General features: G+C 44.3%; 1 protein-coding gene across 3 annotated transcripts in view; it reads left to right on the forward strand.

Moving 5' to 3' along the window:
- LOC115203860 (fibrinogen C domain-containing protein 1-like) overlaps positions 1 to 13,997 on the forward strand; it is a 241,642-nt gene that overhangs the window by 106,994 nt on the left and 120,651 nt on the right. For 2 of the 3 annotated variants that reach the window (XM_029768909.1, XM_029768911.1), the window contains 2 exons: positions 7,155 to 7,314; positions 13,047 to 13,183. In XM_029768909.1, coding sequence (XP_029624769.1) covers positions 7,155 to 7,314; positions 13,047 to 13,183 — 297 coding nt within the window. Of the gene's footprint in view, positions 1 to 7,142; positions 7,315 to 13,046; positions 13,184 to 13,997 lie in introns of all 3 variants that reach the window. The other variant, XM_029768910.1, reaches the window with a different exon arrangement.

Genomic DNA, 13,997 nt, shown 5'->3' on the forward strand with positions numbered 1-13,997 from the left:
ACCCCCCCCCCTTCTTCTACGTAAACTGGAAACCATATATCCTGAGGCTGCATTTATTGTAGCTTTAAACAAAGCTGGACCATTGCTACTCTAACTTCTGCTACTCTAACTTCTGCAATGCATACAAAGCTCTCCCACGTCCTCCCTTTGGCAAATCTGACCATAACTCCATTTGGTTGCTCCCAGCCTGTAGACAGAAACTAAAACAGGAAACGCCTTTGCTCAGGTCTATCCAATGCTGGTCTGACCAATCGGATTCCACGCTTCAAGATTGCTTCGATCACGTGGATCATGTATATGTTCCGGGTAGCCTCAGACAATAACATTGATGTATACGCTGACTCGGAAAGCGAGTTTATTAGCAAGTGCATTGTGATGTTGTACCCACTGTGACTATTAAAACCTTCCTTAACCAGAAACTATGGATTGATGGCAGCATTCATGCAAAGCTGAAAGACCGAACCACCGCTTTTAACCATGGCAAGGTGACTGGAAACATGACCGAATACAAACAGTGTAGATATTCCCTCCGCAAGGCGATCAAACAAGCAAAGCGTCAGTATAGAGACAAAGTAGAGTCGCAAATAAACGGCTCAAACACAAGACGTATGTGGCAAGGTCTACAGTCAATCACGGATTACAAAAAGAAAACCAGCCCTGTCGCAGACATCGAGTTCTTGCTCCTAGTCAAATTAAACAACTTCTTTGCTCGCTTTGAGGACAATATAGTGCCACTGACACTGCCCGCTACCAAAGCCTGTGGGCTCTCCTTCTCCATTGCCAACGTGAGTAAAACATTTAAACATGTTAACCCTCGCAAGGCTGCATGTCCTCAGAACATGCGCAGACCAGCTGGCTGGTGTTTACGGACATATTCAATCAATCCCTATCCAGTCTGCTGTGCCTACATGATTCAAGATGGCCACCATTGTTCCTGTCCCCAAGAAAGCTAACTGAACTAAATGAAGTGTTGCACTCACTTCTGTCATCATGAAGTGCTTTGAGAGACTAGTCAAGGATCATATCACCTCCACCTAGACCCACTCCAATATACTTACTACCCCAATAGGTCCACAGACGACACAATCGCCATCACACTGCACACTGTCCTATCCCATCTGGACAAGAGGAATACCTATGTAAGAATGCTGTTCATTGACTACAGCCCAGCATTTAATGCCATAGTAACCTACAAACTTGTCATTAAGCTTGAGTCCCTGGGTCTCGATCCCGCCCTGTGCAGCTGGGTCCTGGACTTTCTGACCGGCAGCCCCAGGTGGTGAAGGTAGGAAACAACATCTCCACACCGCTGATCCTCAACACTGGGGCCCCACAAGGGTGCGTTCTCAGCCCTCTCCTGTACTCCCTGTTCACCCATGACTGCGTGGCCAAGCAGGCCTCCAACTCAATCATCAAGTTTGCAGACGACACCTCAGTGGTAGGCTTGATTACGAACAATGACGAGATGGCTTATAGGGAGGAGGTGAGGGCCCTCGGAGGGTGGTGTCAGGTAAATAATCTCTCTTTCAACGTCAACAAAATAAAGGAGATGATCGTGGACTTCAGAAAACAGCAGAGGGAGCATTCCCCCATCCAAATCGACGGGACAGTAGTGGAGAGGGTGGAAAGTTTTAAGTTCCTCGGCGTACACATCATGGACAAACTGAAATGGTCTACCCACACAGACAGTGTGGTGAAGAAGGCGCAACAGCACCTCTTCAAACTCAGGAGGCTGAAGAAATTTGGCTTGTCACCAAAAACACTCAAAAACTTTTACAGATGCACAATCGAGAGCATCCTGTTGGGCTGTATCACCGCCTGGTACAGCAACTGATCTTCCCACAACTGCAAGGCTCTCCAGAGGGTAGTGCGGTCTGCACAACGCATCACCGGGGGCAAACTACCTGCCCTCCAGGACACCTACAGCACCCGATGTCACAGGAAGGCCAAAAAGATCATCAAGGACAACAACCACCCGATCCACTGCCTGTTCACCCCGCTATCATCCAGAAGGCGAGGTCAGTACAGGTGCATCAAAGCTGGGACTGAGAGACTGAAAAACAGCTTCTATCTCAAGGCCATCAGACTGTTAAACAGCCATCACTAACATAGAGTGGCTGCTGCCAACAGACTCAAATCACTGGCCAACTTAATACATTTAATAAATGGATTTAATAAAGCTATCACTAGTAACACTTTAAATATGCCACTTTATTAATAATGTTTACATATCGTACATTACTCATCTCCTATGCATATACTGTATTCAATACTATCTACTGCATCTTGCCTGTTCCGCATGGTCATCGCTCATTCATATATTTATGTGTAATGTTCTTATTCATCCCTTTACATTTGTGTGTAAGGTAGTCGTTGTGAATTCTTTAGATTCCTTGTTAGATATTACTGCACTGTTGGAACTAGAAGCACAAGCATTTCACATTGACATATGCTAACCATGTGTATGTGACCAGTACAATTTAATTTCATTGTGTATGTCTGTATCAGCTTTGAACATCTGGATTTGGGGATTTTCTCCCATTCTTCCATACAAATTTTCTCAAGCTTTGTTAAGTTAGATGGGGAGTGGCAGTGAACAGCAATCTTCAAGTATTTCCACAGATTGTCAATGGGATTCAAGTCTGGGCTTTGGCTGGGCCAATAAAGGACTTTCACATTCTTGTTCTGAAGCCATTACAGAGTTGCTTTGGCTGTATGCTTGGGGTCATTGTCCTGTTGGAACTAAAATATCCACCCCAGTCTAAGATCGTTTGCAGGTTCTCATCAAGAATATTCCTGTCTTTGGCTCCATTCATTGTTTCCTCTATCCTTACCCGTCTCCCAGTCCTTGCCACTGAAAAGCATCCCCATAGCATGATGCTGCCACCACCTCATCAGACCACATAATATTTTTCCTTATGATCTCAGAGTCTTTCATGTGCCTTTTTGCAAAACTCCAGGAATGCTGTAATGTGCTTCCATCTGGCCACTCTCACATAATGCCCAGATTTCTAAATTGCTGTAGAGACTGTTGCCCTTCTGGCAGGTTCGCCCATCTCAGCCAAGGAACTCTGTAGTTCTGTCAGTGTAGTCATTGGGTTGATAGTCACCTCCCTTACCAAGGTCCTTCTTGCCCGGTTGCTCAGTTTGGTCGGACGGCCAGATCTAGACAGAGTCTGGGTTTTTCCATATTTTTTTAATTACCCAATGATGGAAAGCCGGATTGTTCTTGGACTGCATGGTGTAGTTTCTGCTCTGACATGCATTGTCAACTGTGGGACCTTATATAGACAGGTGTGTTTCATTCTAAATCATGTCCAAACAATTGAACTGGCCACAGGTGGACTCCAATGAAGTTGTAGTGACTTCTCAAGGATGATCAAAGGAAATTGTATGTACCTGAACTCATAGCAAAGGGGTCTGTAATCAAGATATGTCTGTATATCATTTGAAATACATTTGCTAAAAATTTGAAAAACATGTTTTCACTTTGTCATTATGGTGTATTGAATTGAATCGATTCTGAATTCAGGCTGTAATAAAATGTTTAATAAGTCAAGTGGTATGAATACTTGGTATGGTATGAATACATTCTGAAAGCACTGTAGGCGACTTTGAGAGGTTCTGGACCGGTTGCATCCATTATATTTGTGTACAGAGCACTCTGTGAACAGTGCAACATCAATTGCTGTGCACTCCTTGAAAGGTCTGGTTGTCCTACTTCACATACCTCTCTCTGCTCTGAGCTGAGATAGAGTATGTGAAATCGGACACCTAATTTGTATATTTTCGGGCCGATCCGGACAAAGGATTGATTTCCGCTGGCTGTGAACCTTGCAGCTCTGCTTGCAATACTGTATATGAAACGGGAGAACCTAGCAATTGCAGCAAAAGCAGTCTGATCTCACTGAGATGTTCTCAGATGGATTTAGAGCTCTCAATATCAAAGAATAAAAAATGATTTAATAGAATTGAAACAAGACCACTTTTGCTTGGTCACTTTGTGCTTATAGTTGAAGTTGTAACGAGTCAGCAGACATTTGAATGGCGTCTCTGCGTCACTCAGAGGACGCTGGGCAGAACATTCTCTGTCATCAGTTAAATGAAATGGTGCCAATTTTGTACTGTCACTAAGTATGATTGCTGATATATTTTGAAAGCATTTCAATCATTTCAAGCCCTATTCCCCCACTTTTGTTGAATAGGGAAAAAATAATATATGATTCTCATGTTTTCATATTTCTATTATATTTTAGCACAAATTACTTGCTGTTTGGGGTCCCAATGCAAACATTCTCATATTTCTGCAGATTCTCACAGTATAACGTGTGTTGAAGATCGACGAATGCTGTTTCTGTCTGGCTGCAGACCTAGTCTACAGAATACACTTTGTTTCCCATTTCCTTGTCTAAATACTAAAAACATGAAGGCTAAATTGAATCTGCAGAGGACAAAAGCCTCTTCTTAAGTCCCTCTAAGTCATTTTAAATGGTGTTTGTTTAAAAAAATGATATCCCTGCAGTTTGAGCTTGGTACAAGTCATATCAGCTCCAGTGAAACAGCCCCAGCTTTAGCCATGCAGAACTCAGGGGGAGAGTGGGATAGAGAAAGAAAGAGAGAGTGTCAAGAGAGAGAGAAACCATAGACAGCGGAGAGGGATAGAAAGGGAGAAAGAGAGAGAGAGAGATAGAGGGAAAAAGAGAATGCATATAGAGAAAGAGCTAGACTAAAGAGCGAGACCAAGATGGTAGCAACGAGCATCTAGCGGGGGCTAAGTGGAGGTGGCGGCGACGGAGACGTCTTGGTAGCAGAGCAGAGCCACAACCCTGTGTGATTGATTTCCTCCCTCAGATGAGGCGAACGCAGGCCACTCGCTGCTCTGTGGTTTATGTGCATGCAGAAGCTGTTCCCCACCTGACACTTCAGTATGACTGTCTGATCTATGACTGTCTGATCCCTGGCCCGTGTCCAGGGACAAGATTTATGGTGCCACGGTTAGTAATGGCCCTGACTGCATGCAACACGGAGAGCACCAGGAGAATGGTTCCAACCCACGACATAAGTAAGGAACTGTCCCAGAATGCCCCAGAGGTGTGGGAAGGAGGAAGGATCTGATTGGACAGGTATATAGGCCATTTCAAAGTTAGGGTGTGTGTGTGTCACTTTGATGGACATACCAATTTCTTTGGATGTCTTTTTCTTACACACACATAGATTGTAGATATAGTTATTCCTCAAGAAATTACTAATTTCATGCCCTCGAGCTAGTCTTACCTTTCCAACACACATCTGATCTCATGACATCCTTGCGTAGACAAACAGTAACTCCTTTTGCACACACACATAGACAGACGCACGCACACGCATGACGCACACATCGGGCACTGCTGAAATCACATTACACGGCCACAGGGTCTCTACACCCCCACTAAGGCTATGACCCATTTTACGCTGAGGAGAGAGGGAGCACAGGGAATTGGGTTTTTGTATGTGCTTCTATATACCTGGTGTGTGTGTGTGGGTGTGCGTGTGTGCGTGTGCGTGCGTGTGTGTGTGTGTGTGTGTGTGTGTGTGAGTCTAAGAGTGCATCTGTGCAAGTGAATGATAGGATGAGTCACCAATTCCCCTGATTTCATTGAGTTCTATGTGTGAGAGTAGAGGGAGAGAGATGGAGAGAGATGGAGGGGGAGATATAGGGGATCTAGGGGAAGAGTGAGGTGGGGGGGGTAAAGAGAGAGCTGTCAGCAGCTTATCACTAAACCCAGACTAATACACAATTAGCATCACAATACAATTAGTTCTCATTATAGCCTTCTAAAGCAGCTCCACAATGGCCTGGGGTGACTCCCCTTACTACACTAGATGTATCAAGTGTTTAAGTGTGTGTGTGTGTGTGTGTGTGTGTGTGTGTGTGTGTGTGTGTGTGTGTGTGTGTGTGTGTGTGTGTGTGTGTGTGTGTGTGTGTGTGTTGTGGTTATTGAGGCCAGTGGAGGGCCTGTGGGTTTCTCTACTGTAATGCTGTTAACACACCAGGCTATAGCTGACTCCATGGACGCTGCCTCAGACTCACAGGAGTCTGAGCCACTTATCTGTGGTTTTTTGCAGGGGCAGAGGAGTGTGTATGTGCGTGTGCGTATGTGTGCATATGTGTGTGTGTGTGTGTGTGTGTGTGTGTGTGTGTGTGTGTGTGTGTCCAACACCAGGCCGGGTAGCCGCTGGACAAGTAGGTGTACAGCGGTGGAGAGCAGAAAGGAAAGAGGTAAAGAGCTAGAAAGTAGAAACATAAACAGTTGGAGAGGTTTGTTGTTCTATTCTCTACTGGCAACCCCATTTATCAATCCAGTGGGCTCTGGCTCTTTTCTCTAAACCAATCAGGGGGCAACATGCTGGGATATTGGCTTAGATCAGAGGTACACAGCTTTGGTCCATGGTGTAAGCAATATACAACCAATCAGTAAATCAAGTGATGGGCAGGGAGAAATGAAAACAGCAGGACTTGAGGGCCTGTTATGTTTAAATGCAGTCTTTTTGTGGCCTATTGAGCCTGATTCACAATATAGGGCAAATTTGGCCTGGGCACACCGAGCCAAGTTGGGTTGTACTAGGCTTTTTATTTTGTTTGTTATTAAACTAGGCAAGTCAGTTAAGAACAAATTCTTAATTACAATGACAGCGTACCGGGGAACAGTAGGTTAACTGCCTTGTTCAGGGGCAGAACGACAGATATTGACCATGTCATCTCTGGGATTCGATCCAGCAACCGTTCTGTTACTGGCTCAACACTCTAACCACTAGGCTTGCCTGGTTACACATCCACCACTGTCTGGAACAGTGCTGGAAAGAACAAAGTGAAAAGGAAACATGCGGGCACAGTACGGATCAGGTCGTTGTGAATCAGGCATTGGAGTTCTATTTCTGGACTACAGTGGTGGATATTTCTACATATGCATACATAGTTAGTCATTAAGAATTGTCAACTACTAGTTTAATATCTTCAGAACATAGACTACATGTTAGAATAGGTACAAATCCTACCTCTCCTTCCTGTATGTCTCATCCGATTTCTCTCTACCCCTCATTCAGGACTCTACCTATCCCAACACAAATGATAATACAAATGATGGTTAACTAATGGTTAATAGTGTGTATTGCAGCTGCTGTCCGACTGCCAGATCAACATGGTGAAGGTGGTGAACTCTGTGAGCGATGCTCTCAACTCCATGCAGAAGGAGACGGGAGGGCTGAAGGCTCGTGTCAAGGCTGACCTACAGCGGGCACCGGTCAGAGGCGCTCGCCTCAAAGGCTGTGCCAACGGTAAATCTCATAACTGTCTGTCTGTCTTTGTGTGTGTGTGTGTGTGTGTGTGTGTGTGTCAGTGGAGGCTTCTGAGGGGAGGACAGCTCATAATAATGGCTGGAACGGTGTGAATGGAATGGCATCAAACCATGTGTTTCATGTATTTGAAACCATTCCACTGATTCCGCTCCAGCCATTGACACGAGCCCGTCCTCCTTTATTAAGTTGTCACCAACCTCCTATGGTGTCTGTCTGTCTGTCTGTCTGTCTGTCTGTCTGTCTGTCTGTCTGTCTGTCTGTCTGTCTGTCTGTCTGTCTGTCTGTCTGTCTGTCTGTGTCTGTCTGTCTGTCTGTCCTGCATGCATATATCTATGTGTGTGTGTCTCTCTGTCTTCATATGTATCTGTCTGTCCTGTATATGTACAATATATCTCTCTATCTGTGTATTATTCAATAGTCTGCCAGTGGTGAAGGCCCTTGGTGCTAGTGTTGAATATACAGCGTGTACATAAATGAGTAGTGACTGGTGTGTTTATTGAGGTGTGTCGCTCGGAGTGAGAGCCTGAGAAAGCCTGAGGCGTGGTCGCTGAAGAAAGCTTTAGTCAAACCTAAAAGACCTGAGGAGAGTCTCCCTCTAGCCACCAACCATGGAATACACTGTGGCTGACACTTACATACCACACACACACACACTAACACTAACACACTCGAGAGTATGCGCGCCACAGGCCCCAGGTTCCCATTAATATTTCACACACGTAGGGACTGCATGAAAATCCTTGATGTAATTTCACACTCCCGGATCCCTGCATATGTGGAACTTTACAATATCCATTTCAATGACTACCCTGCTAGCTACCACCCTGTCCAATACGCTATACACTTGTAAAAAAATATATATTCTTTGGATCAACCTAATAAAATCTGGATCAACTGGTTACAAGTAAATGGGTTAGGTTTTCTCAATTGAAAAAATGACATTTGTTGAAACCAAACATGATTCATTGCCAACTGTTCAACACCAATATTTCAATTTGCAACCTATTTCTTTCAACATTCATCTTACTTTCCCCTTTTGTTAAACCTACCAAATAACATAAATTCAAAAACTAATACATATGATGTAGCAAGTAGATTTTTCACTTTGGAACTGCCTCTCCAAATTTCATAAATTGGTTTTCAAGCAATTAAATCAATTTCTTCTTAATCAAGATATGAAGTATGTTCCATAACATAAGTAATGACTCCAGACACATTCACGTAAGACTTTTACATCAACTTGCTACAACATTGTTACCAAATAATGAAGGTCTCATCCACATAAGCACTTCCAGCATTGCAGTACTTAAACCACAATCACTTACAATTTAGTGTGGAATATGTACATAAAGTATTTAAAAATAAAATGGAATACATTTCCTGGAATGACATTCACTCTCATGGGTAGTTAAGAAAAAGAACCGAAAAGCCACGCCCCCAATAGGCCATGCCTCCAACTCTGCCGCCGCTACGTTGCACCCGCCGCTACGTTGCTCCCACCGCTGTTCAATGCGAATGGGCACGTGTTGAAAGCAATTTCGAAGCTTTCGTTCAATAAAAATAATCACATTGATCTGTCAAATTCGTTATTTGATTTCAGACAAATGGAATAGAACCGACGCGTAATTGTGGATAATTCCAATCACAAAAAGCACTTCACAACTGTGCCGTCCTACTTTCTACAGTGTACACGGGTGGAGGAGCACAGCCTACTCGTAGCACAGAGCATCGCCCTGGCTGCATGTCTATGAAACCGAAACATATACATTACACTAGCATAGCGTTATTTGTTTTTTACATGCCTAAAAAAATATAGATTGTCTGTAAGAAAAGCAACTTTGCTACTGATTCTGAGTTTGATGGTCATTTGCTAAATGGCATATATTATATTATTATTAATTGGTGCAACAAGTTCACCAGGCTCATAGCAGGGGGCGGAGGGGGACGAGGGATGAGAGATGGCTAAGGGAAGTCTCTAAAGTGTCTTTTCTCCAAAATTATAGTGTTTGGCCCCTGTGGGAACTCTCTCTCTATGCTTTAAATTCTGGGGTTTGACCTACTGAAAGATGGCATGCATAATCTATGAGGACTAATCATCACAGAATTCCCCCAACACAGAAACGAACCCACACACACCCAAACCTGCTGATCCCTCTGTCGCACAAATACTACCTATATCCCCAACCCCCCTCTCTCACCACCTAAGTCCCCATTATCCCCCTCTCCCTATCTGTCAAGAGAGGGCTAGATATAGTAAGAGGGCGCCTGAGAAGAAGGCAGACGGTTTACCCAGACGATAGTGTTATTTTGTTAGTTTATAACTTATTTTTTGACTTATTTTGTACATAATGTTGCCACTACTGTCTCTTATGACCGAAAACAGCTTCTGGACATCAGGACTGCGATTACTCACCAATCCTTTTTTCCTTTCACGACTCTGATGAGGCCGACACAAATGATATACTGCTTCCACGGGAACAGGCCCCGGTCCCCGTGAACCGCGTGAAGAGGAGACGGAGAAAGAGGGGCCGAAGGGCGGGCTGCCTTCTGAGAATTTGTAAGCGATCGAATAAACCCCCACTTCCCTCCATACTGCTAGTAAATGTGCAATCCTTGGAGAATAAAATTGACGAGTTACACGGAAGATTAAACTAACAACGGGACATAAAAAACTGTAACATCTTATGCTTCACGGAGTCGTGGCTCAACGATGACAATATTAACATACAGCTGGCTGGTTATATCATGTACTGGCAGGATAGAACAGTGGCGTCTGGTAAGACAAGGGGTGGCGGACTATGTATATTTGTAAATAACAGCTGGTGCACGATATCTGTGGTCTTGAGCTATTGCTCGCCTGAGGTACAGTATCTCATGATAAAGTGTAGACCACACTACCTACCGAGAGAGTTTTCATCTGTATTCTTCGTAGCTGTTTACATACCACCACAGTCAGAGGCTGGCACTAAGACATCATTGAATGAGCTGTATTCTGCCATAAGCAAAGAAGAAAACGCTCACCCAGAGGCGGCGCTCCTAAAAGCCGGGGACATTAATGCAAGGAAACTTAAATCCATTGTACCAAATTTCTATCAGCATGTTAAATGTGCAACCAGAGGAAAAAGAACTCTGGACCACCTATACTCCACACACAGAGACACATACAAAGCTCTCCCTCACCCTCCATTTGGCAAATCTGACCGTAATTCTATCGTCCTGATTCCTGCTTATAAGCTCAAAGTAAAGCAGGAAGCACCAGTGACTAGATCAATAAAAAAGTGGTCAAATGAAGGAGATGGTAAGCTACAGGACTGTTTTTCTAGCACAGACCGGAAAAAGTTTGGGGATTCCTCCGATGGCATTGAGGAGTACACCACATCAGTCATTGGCTTCATCAATAAGTGCATCGATGACGTTGTCCCCACAGTGACTGTACGTACATACCCCAACCAGAAGCCATGGATTACAGGCAGCATCAGCACTGAGCTAAAGGCAAGAGCTGCCACTTTCAAAGAGCGGGACTCTAACCCAGAAGCTTATAAGAATCCCGCTATGCCCTCCGACGAACCATCAAACAGGCAAAGCATCAATACAGGACTAAGATCGAATTGTACTACACCGGCTCTGATGCTCGTCGGATGTGGCAGGGCTTGCAAACTACTACGGGCTACAAAGGGAAGCACAGCCGAGAGCTGCCCAGTGACACGAGCCTACCAGACGAGCTACACTACTTCTATGCTCGCTTCGAGGCAAATAACACTGAAACATGAATGACGGCACCAGCTCTTCCGGAAGACTGTGTGATCACGCTCTCCACAGCCAATGTGAGTAAGACCTTTAAACAGGTCAACATTCACAAGGACGCAGGGCCAGACGGATTACCAGGACGTGTACTGCGAGCATGCGCTGACCAACTGGCAAGTGTCTTCACTGACATTTTCAACCTCTCCCTGTCAGACTCTGTAATACAAACATGTTTTAAGCAGACCACCATAGTGCCCGTGCCCAAGAACACTAAGGTAACCTACCTAAATGACTAGCGACCCATAGCACTCACATGTGTAGCCATGAAGTGCTTTGAAAGGCTGGTCATGGCTCACATCAACACCATCATCCCAGAAACCCTACCCCACTCTAATTTGCATATCGCCCCAACCGATCCACAGATGATGCAATCTCTATTGCACTCCACACTGACCTTTCCCAGCTGGACAAAAGTAACACCTATGTGAGATTTCTATTCGTTGAATACAGCCCAGCGTTCAACACCATAGTTCCCTCAAAGCTCATCAGTAAGCAAAGGACCCTGGGACTAAACACTACCCTCTGCAACTGGATCCTGGACTTCCTGACGGGCCGCCCCCAGGTGGTAAGGGTAGGTAACAACACATCCACAACGCTGATCCTTAACACAGGGGCCCCTCAGATGTGCGTCCTCAGTCCCCTCCTGTACTCCCTGTTCATTCATGACTGCACGCCCAGGCATGACTCCAGTGGCACAACAGTGGTAGGCCTGATCACCGACAATGATGAAGACAGCCTATAGGGAGGATGTCAGACAACAACCTCTCCCTCAACGTGATCAAGACAAAGGAGATGATTGTGGACTACAGGCACAACAGGACCAAGCACCCCCTCCCCCCCTCTTTACACCACTGCTACTCTCTGTTGTCATCTATGCATTTAGTGACTTTAATTTTTTATATTTTTTTTATTTCACCTTTATTTAACCAGGTAGGCAAGTTGAGAACAAGTTCTCATTTGCAACTGCGACCTGGCCAAGATAAAGCAAAGCAGTTTGACACATATATCAACACAGAGTTACACATGGAATAAACAAACATGCAATCAATAATACAGTAGAAAAATCTATATACAGCATGGGCAAATGAGGTAGGATAAGAGAGGTAAGGCAATAAATAGGCCATGGTGGCAAAGTAATTACAATATAGCAATTAAACACTGGAATGGTAGAATGTGCAGAAGATGAATGTGCAAGTAGAGATACTGGGGTGCAAAGGAGCAAGATAAATAAATAAATGCAGTATGGGGATGAGGTAGATTGGATGGGGTATTTACAGATGAGCTATGTACAGGTGCTATGTACAGGTGCAGTGATCTGTGAGCTGCTCTGACAGCTGGTGCTTAAAGCTAGTGAGGGAGGCCAGCTTTAGTGATTTTTGCAGTTCGTTCCAGTCATTGGCAGCAGAGAACTGGAAGGAGAGGCGGCCGAAGGAACAATTGGTTTTGGGGTGACCAGCGAGATATACCTGCTAATAACTCTAGCTACATGTACATACTACCTCTGTATCGGTACCCCCCTGTATATAGTCTCACTTTTGTTATTTTACTGCTGCACTTTAATTACTTGTTACTTTTATCCCTTATTCTTATCTGTATTTTTTTTTAACTGCATTGTTGGTTAGGGGCTCGTAAGTAAGCATTTCACTCTAAGGTGTATTTGGCGCATGTGACTAATAAAATTTTATTTGATATGTCCACTGTATAAGTCTATAAGAAGTCTAGTCGAATGTTTTCTTCATCTCTCTCATTTCTTTTTGTGTGCTCTTACGTAATGTTTTAGCAACTTGTTTTACTGTCCAGCTAGAATTCCAACTGATAGATTTTTGTTTCTCTTCGTCTCTTTGTCTTTTTCTCTTCCCTTCTGCATCGCTCTCTCTCCGTCTCCCTCTCTTTCTCCCTATCTCTAGGCTCTCGTCCTCGTGACTGTGGTGATCTGTATGCTAACGGGCAGAGGGAGGATGGCATCTACTCTGTGTTTCCCACTCACTACCCCTCCGGCTTCCAGGTCTACTGTGACATGACCACGGACGGAGGGGGCTGGACGGTGAGTCATACTGTACACACACACACGCTCGCTCAAGAAAACCACACACACATTCAGAGGCACACATGCAAAGGCACACACACAGAATCTGAGGCACACACAAGCGCACGAGCACACGCTCAAGAAAACCACACACACATTCAGAGGCACACTCGTAGAGGGCACACACACACGCACACACACACACACACACACACACACACACACACACACACACACACACACACACACACACACACACACACACAGAGGAACGCATACAGGGAAGAACACACACTCACATGACACACACTCATGAGTGGAACGGTCTGGTGTCTGCATTAGAATAGAAGAAACACAGGCATTTATATCCTCAAGCACTCCAATAGTTTTCTTATTCATCCACAACAGACACAGTCTCTCTCCCATCTCTCTCCTTCTTTGCACTTTTTTGGGGTTGGTAATCAAAATGAAAAACTCCAGAGCTAAAAGGTAATGAAATGCTTTTTATTATTATTACCTTTTGTTTATTACGACTACCTTTGTTTTAAATTGGTTTTACTCTCACTAACAAATTATATCTGTCAAGCCACACTAAAATAAGAATCATTCAGTGTGGAATGCTCTTAATTAAAACTGTCCCAGACTGCAACATACATTTCATTTCACCAATCTTTTGGATCTCCAGAGTACAAAAATTGTTTTCTTCAACACTCCTCATGATTAAAATCCAGCACTGCATGTACCCTAGCAGACTTGTCTATATAGAAAAACCAAAGTGGAAGAAATGAGCTGCGATTAGATTGCTTGTTTAACTTTAGACCTTACACAGTGT

This window comes from Salmo trutta, chromosome 12 (genome assembly GCF_901001165.1).
Source record: "Salmo trutta chromosome 12, fSalTru1.1, whole genome shotgun sequence".
Lineage (NCBI taxonomy): Eukaryota > Metazoa > Chordata > Actinopteri > Salmoniformes > Salmonidae > Salmo > Salmo trutta.